Source organism: Herpailurus yagouaroundi, unplaced genomic scaffold (assembly GCF_014898765.1).
Source record: "Herpailurus yagouaroundi ecotype Mexico unplaced genomic scaffold, PumYag 566, whole genome shotgun sequence".
Lineage (NCBI taxonomy): Eukaryota > Metazoa > Chordata > Mammalia > Carnivora > Felidae > Herpailurus > Herpailurus yagouaroundi.
The window spans coordinates 2,237,583-2,250,689 of NW_024412783.1; the positions used below are offsets into that span (position 1 = coordinate 2,237,583).

Sequence of the window (13,107 nt, forward strand, 5' to 3'; positions counted from 1 at the left end):
ATATCTAAAGTAAAGTTAATATCTATTCTTCTCAAAATGTTCCAAAAAATACAAAAGGAATAAAATTTTCCAAATTCATTCTATGAGGCCACCATTATCTTGATACCAAAACCAGATAAAGACTCCACTAAACAAGAGAATTACAGGATAATACACCTGATGAACATGGATGCAAAAGTTTTCAATAAAATACTAGCATATTGAATCCAACATTACCTTAAAATAATAATTTACCACGATCAGATGGGATTAATTCCTGGGTTGCCAGTGTGGTTCAATATTCAAAAATCAATGTGATACACCACCTGGATAAAATAAAGGCTATGGATCCTATGATCTTTTCAGTAGGTGCAGAAAAACTGTTGACACATACATCTATACATGGTAAAAACCCTCAATAAAGTAGGTTTAGAGGGAACATATCTCAACATAATAAAGATCATATACAAAAACCCACAGCTAATATCCTCTTCAGGAAGGAAAAACTCAAAAATTTTCCTCTATCATTAGGAGCAAGACAGGGATGTCCACTCTCACCACTGTGATTTAACATAGTACTGGAAGTCCTAACCTCAGCAATCAGACAACAAAAAGAAATATAAGACATCCAAATGGACAATGACAAAGTAAAACTTTCACCACATGCAGAGGGCATGATACTATATATAGAAAACACAAAAGACTCCCCTGAAGTTTGCTAGAACTAATACTAAAATTCAGTAAATTTGCAATATATAAAATCAATATACTGTTGCACTTCTATATACCAATAATGATGTAGCAGAAAAAGAAATTAATTTAGAAATTCTATTTACAATTGCACCAAAAACAATATGATACTTAGTAATAAACCTAACCAAAGAGGTGAAAGACCTGTACTCTGAAAACTATAAAACACTGATGAAAGATATTGAAGATAACACAAAGAAATGGTAAAACTTTCTATGCTCATGGAAAAAAATATTGTTTACTACTCAAAGCAGTCTACACATTTAATGCAATTTCTATTATAATACCAACAGTATTTTTCACAGAGCTGAGCACAAACAATCCTAAAATTTGTATGGAATCACAGTAGACCCCAAATAGCCAATGAAACCTTGAAAAAGAACAGCAGAGCTAGAGGTTTCACAAATTCTAGACTTCGAGATACATTACAATGTCTTTAAGTGTTCAAGACAGGGTAGTAGTGGAATAAACATAGACATATAGATCAATGGAACAGAATAGAAAACCCAGAAATGAACTCACAACTATATGGATAATTAATCTTTGACAAAGAAGAAAGTATATTCAATAATAAAAAGATAGCCTCTTCAAAAAATGGTGCTGTGGAAACTGGACAGCAACATGCAAAAGAATAAAACAGGACCACTTTATTATACCATGCACAAAAATAAAGGAGAAAAAAAAAGAAAGAAATGGAGGAAAACCAGGAAACAGAGTCTTCAGTGTAGAGAACAAATTGATGGATACCAAAAGGATGTGGTGGGGGGCATGGGTAAAATAGGTGATGGGGATTTAGGAAGGCACTTGTGATCAGCACTGGATTCTGCATGGAAGTTTTGAACCCCTATATTGTACACCTGAAGCTAATATTACACTGTATGTTAACTAACTGGAATTTAAATAAAAACTTTAAAAATAGATATATACACCATTGGAATATAATGGAGAGGCTAGTAATAAAACCATACATAGGAAAGAGTATCCAATAGGAAAAAAAAAGACAGTCTCTGTAGCAAATGGTGCTGGGAGAACTGGATAGCAACATGCAAAAGAATGAAGCTGGACCACTTTCTTAAACCATACACAAAATTAAACTCAGAATGGACGAATGACCTAAATGTGAGAAAGGAAACTATCAAAACCCTACAGGAGAAAACAGGCAACAACCTCTTTGACCTCAGCTGCAGCAATTTCTTGCTTGACACATCTCCAAAGACAAGGGAAATAAAAGCAAAAATGAACTATTGGGACATCATCAAGATAAAAAACAAACACAAAAACAAACAAACAAACAAAAAACCTCAAAAACCTTCTGCACTGCAAAGGAAACAGTCAGCAAAACTAAAAGGCAACCAATGGAATGGGAAAATATTTTTTCAAATGACATATTGGATTTGGGGCGCCTGGATGGCTCAGTTGGTTGAGTGTCCGACTTCGGCTCAGGTCATGATCTCCCGATTTGTGGGTTCGAGCCCTGTGTCAGGCTCTGTGCTGAAAGCTCAGGGCCTGGATCCTGCTTCAGATTCTGTGTCTCCCACTCTCTCTGCCCTTGTCCCCCATTCACACTTTGTCTCTCTCTCCTTCAGAAATACATAAACATTAAAAAAAATTTTAAAGGGTTAGTATACAAAATCTATAAAGAATTTAGCAAACCCAACACCTGAAAAACAAATAATCTAGTGAATAAATGGGCAAAAGACATGAATAGATTATTTTCTAAAGAGACATCTATATGGCTAACAGACACATGAAAAGATGCTCAACATTCATTGTCAGGGAAATATAAATCAAAACCACATTGAGATATTGCCTCACACCAGTCAGAGTAGCTAAAGTGAACAACTCAGTAAACAACAGATGCCGGCAAGGATGTGGAGAAACAGGAACCCTCTTGCACTGTTGGTAGGAATGTAAACTGGTGCAGCCACTCTGGATAACAGTGTGGAGGTTCCTCCAAAAATTAAAAATGGAATTACCCTATGACCCAGCAATAGTACTACTAGGAATTTATCCAAAAGATATAGGAGTGCTGATTCATAGGAGTACATGTACTCCAATGTTTATAGCAGCACTTTCAATAATAGCCAAATTATGAAAAGAAGCTAAATGTCCATAAAAGGATGAATGGGTAAAGAAGATGTGGTTTATATATACAATGGAATACTACTTGGCATTGAGAAGGAGTAAAAGAATGCCATTTGCAGCAATGTAGATGGAATTGGAGGGCATTATACGGTAAGTGAAATAAGTCAGAGAAAGACAGATATAATATGTTTTTACTCATATGTGGATCTTGAGAAACTTAACCGAAGGACATGGGAGTAGGGAAGGGGAAATAGTTACAAACAGTGAGGGAAGGAGGCAAACCTCAAGAGACTCTTAAATACAGAGAACAAACTGAGGGTGAATGGGGGGAGGGGAAAATAGGTGATGGGCATTGAAGAGGGCACTTGTTGGGATGAGCACTGGGTCTTGTATGTAAGTGATGAATCACAGGAATCTACCCCCAAAACCAAGAGCACACTGTACACAATATGTGTTAGCCAACTTGACAATCACATATTAAAAAATAAAATTAAATACAACAATATATATATGGTCACCTAATATTTGAAAAGGTAACCAAGGATATTAACTGAGAAAGGATAATCTGTTTAATAAATTATGTTGCGTAAAGTATATGCCAAAATAATGCAAAATAATAACATTTTACCCCTATTTTATACCTCTACCACATATTAACTTGAAATGGCTTTAAGACTTAAATGTAATACCTGGAACTTTAAAAGTGTTGGAAGAAAATATAGAGCAAAAGCTCTTTGACATAGGTCTTGTCAATGATTTAAGGATATGACAAGAAAAGCACAAACAACAAAAATAAAAATTAGAAAGTAGGACTACAAAAAACTAAAAAGCTTCTCCACAACAAAAGAAAGAAATCAACAAAATGAAAAGATGACTACATAACTGGAGAAAATATTTCCACTATGGAAGACAGTATGGAAGTCCTTCAAAAAAATAATAATTGAACTCATATGATCCAATAATCCCACTTCTTGGTATGTACCAAGGAAATGTAAGCAAGATCTCAAAGAGTTATCTGAACTCCCATGTTTATTGCAGCATATTCACAATAACTAGTATGTTAAAAAAAAAAAAAAGCTAGGTATCTATCAACAGATGAATGTATAAAGAATATATGAGATTTAGATATAGAGACAGAGTAGATATAGATTGTAGATATATAATCTATATCTATGTATATAAATAGAAACAGATTTAGATATATGTATAGACTTACATATATGTAATAGAGTATTATTCATGTGAGAAAGAAGAAATCCTGGCAATTGCAGCAACTTGGAGCTATTATGCTTACTGTAGTAAGTCAGAGAGAGAAAGACAAATACTGTGTAATATCACTTGTACGTGGAATCTTATTTTTTAATGTTTATTTATTTTTGAGAGAGAGACAGAATATGAGTGGGGGAGGGACAGAGAGAGAGGGAGACAGAATCTGAAGCACGCTCCAGGCTCTGAGCTGTCAGCACAGAGTCTGACATGGGGCTGGAACCCACAAACCATGAGATCATGACCCGAGCTAAGTCAGATGCTTAACCAATTGAGCCACCCAGGCACCCCGTATATAGAATCTTAAAAAGCCAAACTCAGAAACAGAGTACAGTGATGGCTACCAGGGATTAGAGGTGAGGGAAGTGGGAAAGGTTTGGTCAAAGCACACAAATTTCCAGTTAGATGAATACATTCTGAAGTTAATAACAGCCTTGTGATTTTGGATTATAGGAATGTAAATCTGTTAAAAGGGTAGATCTTATTCTCACCACAAAAAAAATTGTCACATAATTGTAATTATTCGATGTGATGAAGGTGTGTTTTACAATATAAATATGTATCAAATCAGCATGTTATCTACTTTAACCTTATACATTTTAATATGGTAACTATAGGTTACAATATTGCATTGTATACTTGAAAGTTGCTATGAAAGTACAGAGTTAATGTTCTCACTGTAACAACAACAAAATGGCAATTATGTGAATTGAGTGATATGTTTACTAATTTTATTGTAGTAAAGAATTTTGCAGTATATACCCATATCAAATTATCTCATACATTTTAAACTCAGGCAATGTTATATGTCAATTATGTCTCAATAAAACTGGAAGTTTTTTTAAAAATTTGAGTATAGCTGACATACAATGTTACATTAATTTCAGGGATACAACTTAGTGATTTGACAAGTTTATACATTATGCTATGTCCCCCACAAATATAGCTACCATCTATTCCATTACATCACTATTACAGTATCACTGACTATATTCTTTATGTTCTGCTTTTTAATCTTTTGACTTACTCATTTCAATTGGAAATGTTTTGTTAAAAATTAAAAAAGAAAGTGCCTGGGTTGCTCAGTCAGTTAAGCATTTGAGTTTGGCTCAGGTCATGATCTCACTGTGAGTTTGAGCCCCACTTTGGGGCCTGTGTTGACAGCTTAGAGCCTGGAGATGCTTCAGATTCTGTGTTTTCTTCTCTCTCTGCTCCTCTCCCCGCCCCCCCCTTATGTTTTAAAACATAAGATATATTTAAATAAGATACCGTATCTAAAGATATAAGATAACACAAGATATAAGATATATTTATCTTATGTTTTAAAACATAAGATATATTTTTTAAAAATTCAAAAAATTGGAAAATTTTGATTAAAAAAAAAGTAACATTAAAATAACATAGGGGCACCTGTGTGGCTCAGTTAAGCATCTGACTTCAGCTCAAGCCATGATCTCCCAGTTCCAGAGTTTGAGCTCCACTTGAGGCTCTGTGCTGACAGCTCAGAGCCTGGAGCCTGCTTCAGATTCTGTGTCTCCCTCTCTCTCTGCTCCTCCCCTGCTTGTGCTCTGTTTCTCTCTCTCTCTCTCTCTCTCTCTCTCTCTCTCTCTATATATGTATATATGTATATATGTATATATATATGTATATATATAAAATAAACATTAAAATTTTTTAAAATATTGTCGGGGCGCCTGGGTGGCGCAGTCGGTTAAGCGTCCGACTTCAGCCAGGTCACGATCTTGCGGTCCGTGAGTTCGAGCCCCGCGTCAGGTTCTGGGCTGATGGCTCAGAGCCTGGAGCCTGTTTCTGATTCTGTGTCTCCCTCTCTCTCTGCCCCTCCCCCGTTCATGCTCTGTCTCTCTCTGTCCCAAAAATAAATAAACGTTGAAAAAAAAATTAAAAAAAAAATATTGTAGATTCCATGTGAATAACAGCAGAAAGTATACAATCAGCAATCCAATGAAGACGATCAAGATAAAAAAAAACAACAAAACAAAACAAAACAAAAACAAACAAAAACAAAACATTAAGGAGATCAGGGGCCCCTGGGTGGTTCAGTCAGTTAAGCATCAGACTTCAGTTCGGGTCATCATCTCACAGTTTGTGAGTTCTGAGACCCACATCAGGCCCCGTGCTGACAGCTCGGAGCCTGGAGCCTGCTTGAGATTCTGTGTTTCCCTCTCTCTCTGCCCGTCCCCGCTCACTCTGTCTCTCTCTCTCTCCCTCAACAATGAATAATCATTAAAAAAAAAAATCTTTTAAAAAAACGTGAAAGAGACCACTTCAATTTTAGGTTCTTTTTTTTAAACTTTTTAAAAATATTTATTTTTCTCAGGATCCACATAAGAGTGAAACCATATGGTATCTGTCTTTCTCTGTATGGCTTATTTCACTTAGCATCACACTCTCCAGTTCCATCCACGTTGCTACAAAAGGCCATATTTCATTTTTTCTCATTGCCACGTAGTATTCCATAGTGTATATAAACCACAATTTCTTTATCCATTCATCAGTGGATGGACATTTAGGCTCTTTCCATAATTTGGCTATTGTTGAGAGTGCTGCTATGAACATTGGGGTACAAGTGCCCCTATGCATCAGTACTCCTGTGTCCCTTGGGTAAATTCCTAGCAGTGACAGGAACCCATGGGGGAGGGGAAGGAAAAAAAAAAAAAAAGAGGTTAGAGTGGGAGAGAGCCAAAGCATAAGAGACTGTTGAGAACTGAGAGCAAACTGAGGGTTGATGGGGGGTGGGAGGGAGGAGAGGGTGGGTGATGGGTATTGAGGAGGGCACCTTTTGGGATGAGCACTTGGTGTTGTATGGAAACCAATTTGACAATAAATTTCATATATAAATAAAAATAAAAAAAATAAAATAAAAAATAAACGCACATTAGAAAATAAACATTAAAAAAAAGAAAAAAAATATTTATTTTTGAGAGAAAGAGAGAGAGAGACAGAGGCAGAGATAGAGACAGAGTGTGAGGGGGGAGGGACAGAGAGAGAGGGAGACACAGAATCTGAAGCAGGCTCCAGGCTCTGAGCTGTCAGCATAGAGCCTGATGCGGGGGTCAAGCCCACAAACCATGAGATCACGACCTGAACCAAAGTCAGATGCTTGACTGAGCCACCCAGGCACCCTCAATTTTATTTTCAACAATAGTACTAATTAATGGTATTATATTTGAAAAATTAATTGAACTATCAATTTTAGATTCTATATTAGTAAAACTTAAAAAGAAAAATATATATTCCAAATATTTTCCTTGAACTTAAAATTTATATGTAAGTGTAAATATATATACATATATATACATATATATACATATTTATATATATAAATATATATATTTATATATATATAATAAATATACATTTATATATATATAAATGTATATATATTTTATATATAATATATATACATTTATATATTTTATATTTACACATATATATACACACACTTATATATATATATACACTTACTTATATATATATACATATATATATTTACACTTACATGAAATATTTATTTTCTAAAATTAAAAGGCTACATGAAAACTATCTCATATATGTCATAGCTGAGGATTCATTAGTGATGTGATTTTTGAGTAGTATTAAAGATCTTTAAGATTTTGATATGTATTGACATTAACATTAAAAAACTTAAAAAAGAAAAAAAGTATCAGGTTAGCGCAACCGGGATATCTATTAGCTTTTTTTTTTTTTTTTTTTTTTTTTTTAGCTGTTATAATTGCATTCTTCTTTATAGTCTCAGAAGGGATTTATTGAAAGGAAATCATCCACCTGCTTAATGGGCATAGTAAAGATCTCCTACCTCTCTCTGTACACTTAACCTGGTCACACTCCATTAGTCCATCTGCATGAAACCGGCTATATCATCTGATGGTGGATTCAACCAGACAAACAGATCTACAAGTGCAAAAAGGGTGATTATTTTCTAGCTATCTTGATTTGTTCCTCTGTTTCTGATATTTTCCACTGGTTGCTGAGAAAATGTCCTAAATCTTTTTTTTATCTATTTGTAAGTAGAAAAAAAAATGTACTTTTCTCTTGAATATTTTTGTATAGCACATTTAAAAAAAAATGGGTTTTTGCTTTCCAATTACTTGTGGCCAGAAGAAGATACAGTTTTGCTATATGATTGGATAATGCATTTTTTTTTCCTGAGACTGAGATTCTACAGAGGAGCTACTGATTTTACTTTGAGCGGGCATCATTTCTGGGTTAGAAACTAGTAGAAAGAAATATCTCAACCATATTTATATTTTCTAATGAAACTGACAATGGGTGCCCTAATACCCAAGTTATCTATACTATGGAAAGACTATGTCCTCCCAAAATCTGAGGCATAGTTACAACCTGTGGGCTCAAATTGGTCTGAGACATTAGTTTTCACTCAGTGTAGTTATGTGGTGTTAAGCAGATCCTCAAAATCTGAATTCTTTAATGTGTAAAAGGAGAAAATAAGATGAATATGTACTTCATAGGGACTTGGGAAAGATAAAATATAATAAAGCATTAGAACAATTTCTAGGATGCTGTGAGCTTCAAATAAAGGTTTGATATTAATCCACCACCACTGTCAATAATTTTCTGTGTTAATATATACTAAGTTGTTTACATTAAACTTAAGGAATTATATTAGAGAAGAGTAACAATGAACAGAGGGGCCAGTTGCCATGCACGGTACAGACCGTGTTCCCTTGTGTGTCTGGTATCCCAGGTGGGCTGTTCAGTGACCCACAGTACAAAAGTGCAGCAGAAATTTCCCAGTGACCCCCTCTCCCTGGTACCCTTCTGGTCTCCTTCCATTCACCCAGCAAGCAGCTTCAAGTTCTTCACATTTGTTGCTCCCTATGCTGGTCCTCACTTTATTTTGATCACAAATATAGACTTTGTCAGCAGGTGTGTTTTGTAGTTTATCAGACTGTTGTTTTTATTTTTCAGAGTGCTCAGATATCATCTATCAGTGAGGGTGGGATATCATAGAAAGACTATATTTTTTGATGCTATGTGTCACAATTTTGTTGTATATTTTTATTAAGAAAACAAAATCATTTTCCGTGTTCTCAACTGCTTTAACATCTTATTTTTAATTAGCTTTAGAATTATTACACAACTATAAAATTCATTTGAAACTTGGAAATACTTCCTGAAATATCCAGATATCATAACTGCCTCTAAACACTTCCCAGAAAGAGGAGCCAATATTTCCTTCCTCTTTGAAGGGATTTTGAACTTTGACACTTAATATGTCAGAAATTAAAAAGTTGTATAGATTTAAATTTAATAAGAGAAAGTGTAAAAGAAGGTAATACTTATTCTCTTAATAAAGGTCAGATGTATTTTGTGTTCATTGTTTTACTTATTTTATAGCTTTTTTAGAATTCTGTTGTAAATCACATTTCTATTTTAGTTTCTGAACAGACTGACTATGACCTATCCATTAATTTTAGCTAAGTTTAATGTGGTTTTCATTCATCCTCAGTGTCTGATAGAGTGGCTGGCTATGAACAGCAAGATAGGAGAAGAAACAGTAAATTGAAGTCAGAAATATCTTAGTGTTGTTCAGTTTTCCTCTCTGCATGTCAGTTTCATGAACAATTAATTGCTTTGTGCATTAAAGCAGGTAACATTTGGGAAAAAAAGTAAAGTCCTCTCTGAAAAATGGCAATGCCCCTCTAAATCCTATTTCTTGTCCTCTGAAATTTAAAGCAAATGGTAGAAACTTTAAGGAGATGAATTTCAACTTGGAAAAACATGTACTAGATACAAATTGGATGGATTTTTACATAAAACTCTGCTTAATCAGGGTTAAGAAAGAAATATATACATATTTTCATTTTTTAAAGTTCTTTTATTTATTTATTTATTTAAAAAAAATTTTTTTTTCAACGTTTATTTATTTTTGGGACAGAGAGAGACAGAGCATGAACGGGGGAGGGGCAGAGAGAGAGGGAGACACAGAATCGGAAACAGGCTCCAGGCTCTGAGCCATCAACCCAGAGCCCGAGCCTCTGAGCCATCAGCCCAGAGCCCGACGCGGGGCTCGAACCCACGGACCGCGAGATTGTGACCTGGCTGAAGTCGGACGCTTAACCGACTGCGCCACCCAGGCGCCCCAAGTTCTTTTATTTATTTACTTTGAGAAAGAGAAGCAGAGATAGAGGGAGAGAGATAATCTCGAGCAGGCTTTGTGCTGATAGTGTGGAGCCCAATGCAGGACTCAATCTGATGAACTGTGAGGTCATGACTTGAGTTGAAATCAAGATTCAGACACTTAACTGACCAAGCCACCCAGGAGCCCCAATATATTATTTAAAGTTTATATATTTATATAAAATAATTATATGCATACATAATAAGAATGTGTATAATACATATATGCATATATACACACACTAGTTGTCTAGGACTAAAAAGATGATCAAATCAAATTATTAAATGCATAGATAGTTATTAAACTGGTGAAAATGGCATCTTATATTATCAAAATGGATCTTATATTATCAAATGATAATGTACCACCCATTTCCTACATAGATTCTGCATAATTACTACTATAGTTAATCATTTAAACTAACACTATATACTATATGCTTATTCATCTGTAACTAGTAATATTCTAAGCACTTCATCATTTACTCTTAACTATACATAAGGCAAGACATTATACTTATCATCTTTTTCTGTATGTAGAGCAGATGGAGCAATAGGGTGTAGAGGATAAGCTGGACCCACAACCACAGTCTGGCCTCAGAGTCTGGACTCCAAAATGATGTCCCTCGGCTATCTAAGGGATTGGTATATTGGTGATGACCATGGCCTGTTTTGGAGGATTTGTGGCTTACTCCATATAATCACAGTGCCTCACAGTGTGATTCATTCTTATAGGAAAAAGGGGGTTCAAACATTTCATATAAATTTTTCCCCAAATTGTGTCATGGTTACTTTTTAGATTGTTCTCTTTTAGGGGGTCATACTATTGACTTATAATATTCTATCAGTTTCAGTTGTATAATGCAATGATTTGATATGTCTATGCTCTGCAAAATGTTAAAATTTTCTTATACAGAATACACCTTGGAGAGTATTCAAGATCTCAGTTGGATCTTTAGACAAGAGAGGTTAATGAAATTCTGAGATCTACAACAAAAATTCTAGAAGAGTGATTATATATATATATATATATATATTCTAGAAGAGTTTTATATATATATATATATATATATATATTCATCTTTCATCTTTGGTGTTGTTTAGGGCAATAGCTAAACAAATTTACATGGCTACTGGTAAAGGAGACTGTATCAAAAAGTAAGCTCATGACTGAACAATGCAACCTCACTATATGTTATAAATTCTCTTTACTTATATTTGTGTATTATTAGTTTTCTGGTGTATTTATGGAATTACAGGTAATTTTAATCTATAAATCTATAGGACCATGGAATTTCTTTCTGTCAACATAATCATTTTTTTCCTCTCTCTCTTTCTCTCTCCCACTAAACATTCATTTAAGTGTGTGGTGTCCCATGAGTGATTCATTAATCCTAAAGGTTTCCTATGTTGTCCAAGTGAAATCTCATGGAGAAAACCAACTGGGTGGCTAACTACACTGCAAGGTCAGATTTCATCCTGGTGGGAATCTTCAGTGAATCCAAACACCCAGCTCTCCTTTGTTTGGTGATTTTTGTGGCTTTCCTGATGGCCTTGACTGGAAACACCATCCTGATCCTACTGATACATTCTGATGCCTACCTCCACACCCCCATGTACTTTTTCATCAGCCAGCTGTCTCTCATGGACATAATGTACATTTCTGTTACTGTGCCGAAGATGCTCATGGACCAAGTCATGGGTATGAACAAGATCTCAACCACAGAATGTGGGATACAGATGTTTCTCTATGTGACACTAGCAGGTTCAGAATTTCTTCTTCTAGCCTCTATGGCCTATGACCGCTATGTAGCCATCTGCCATCCCCTCTGTTACCCAGTCCTCATGAACCCTAGGGTGTTTCTCCTTCTAGCATCTGGCTGCTGGTTCCTGGGTTCAGTGGATGGCTTCTTGTTCACTCCCATCACCATGACCTTCCCCTTCTGCAGATCTCGGGAGATACATCATTTCTTCTGTGAAGTCCCAGCAGTGTTGAAACTCTCTTGTTCAGACACCTCCATCTATGAGATTTTCATGTACTTGTGCTGTGTCCTCATGCTTCTCATTCCTGTGACAGTCATTTCAGGATCCTACTACTTTATCCTCATCACCATCCATAGGATGAACTCAGCAGAAGGCCAAAAGAAGGCCTTTGCCACTTGTTCTTCCCACATGACTGTGGTCATCCTCTTCTATGGGGCTGCCATTTATACTTACATGCTCCCCAAGTCCTATCATACACCTGAGAAGGACATGATGGTATCTGTCTTTTACACAATACTCACTCCTGTGCTCAACCCTTTGATCTATAGTCTAAGAAATAAGGATGTTGTGGGGGCTCTGAAGAAAATGTGGAATGTGGAACGTGTCTTTCACGAAACTTAAAAGTAGAAAACCTTGACATTATTGTTTTTCCTTCTCTTTACACATTGTAAGTTCAGAAATTTATGTCAACTTTATTTCTTAGAATTTTACACCATGGTGTCTTATCTCACTTTTACCTTTTTTTGAAGAATTGCCTGCCTGTACTATAAAACTCTTAAATTTTCTAATTCTTCTCCTTTCAAAATATATTATATAATTATCTTATATTGATGTTATATTTACTGAAGTTGTTGAATTGTATTTACTGAACTACATCCCGACTCTGTAGAAGAACTTACATATTCTTAAAAATACATAAATTAAAATATTTAAAGAAAAAAAGTTCATCTGAGTCTATAAAATCCATTTTAAAGTGAAAGAAGAAGAAAGGTGATGAAGAAAAAGAGGTAAAAAGTGTTAAGAATTGTTGAGTCATGGTAAAAGGTATGTGAATGTGGTTTGTACTATTCTTATTCATTC

The 13,107-nt window shown here is 35.1% G+C and overlaps 1 protein-coding gene across 1 annotated transcript; it reads left to right on the top strand.

Annotated features, from left to right (window-relative positions):
- The first annotated feature begins 11,691 nt into the window (after positions 1-11,691).
- Positions 11,692-12,648, top strand: LOC121023570 (olfactory receptor 2T4-like). Its single transcript, XM_040465523.1, has one exon. The coding sequence runs from the start codon at positions 11,692-11,694 to the stop codon at positions 12,646-12,648; it is 957 nt and encodes a 318-aa protein (XP_040321457.1).
- Positions 12,649-13,107: the final 459 nt, after the last annotated feature.

What these genes read in the sequence shown, in the direction of transcription:
- LOC121023570 (XM_040465523.1), top strand. Translation starts at nt 11,692, where the DNA reads ATGGAGAAAACCAACTGGGTGGCTAACTACACTGCAAGGTCAGATTTC.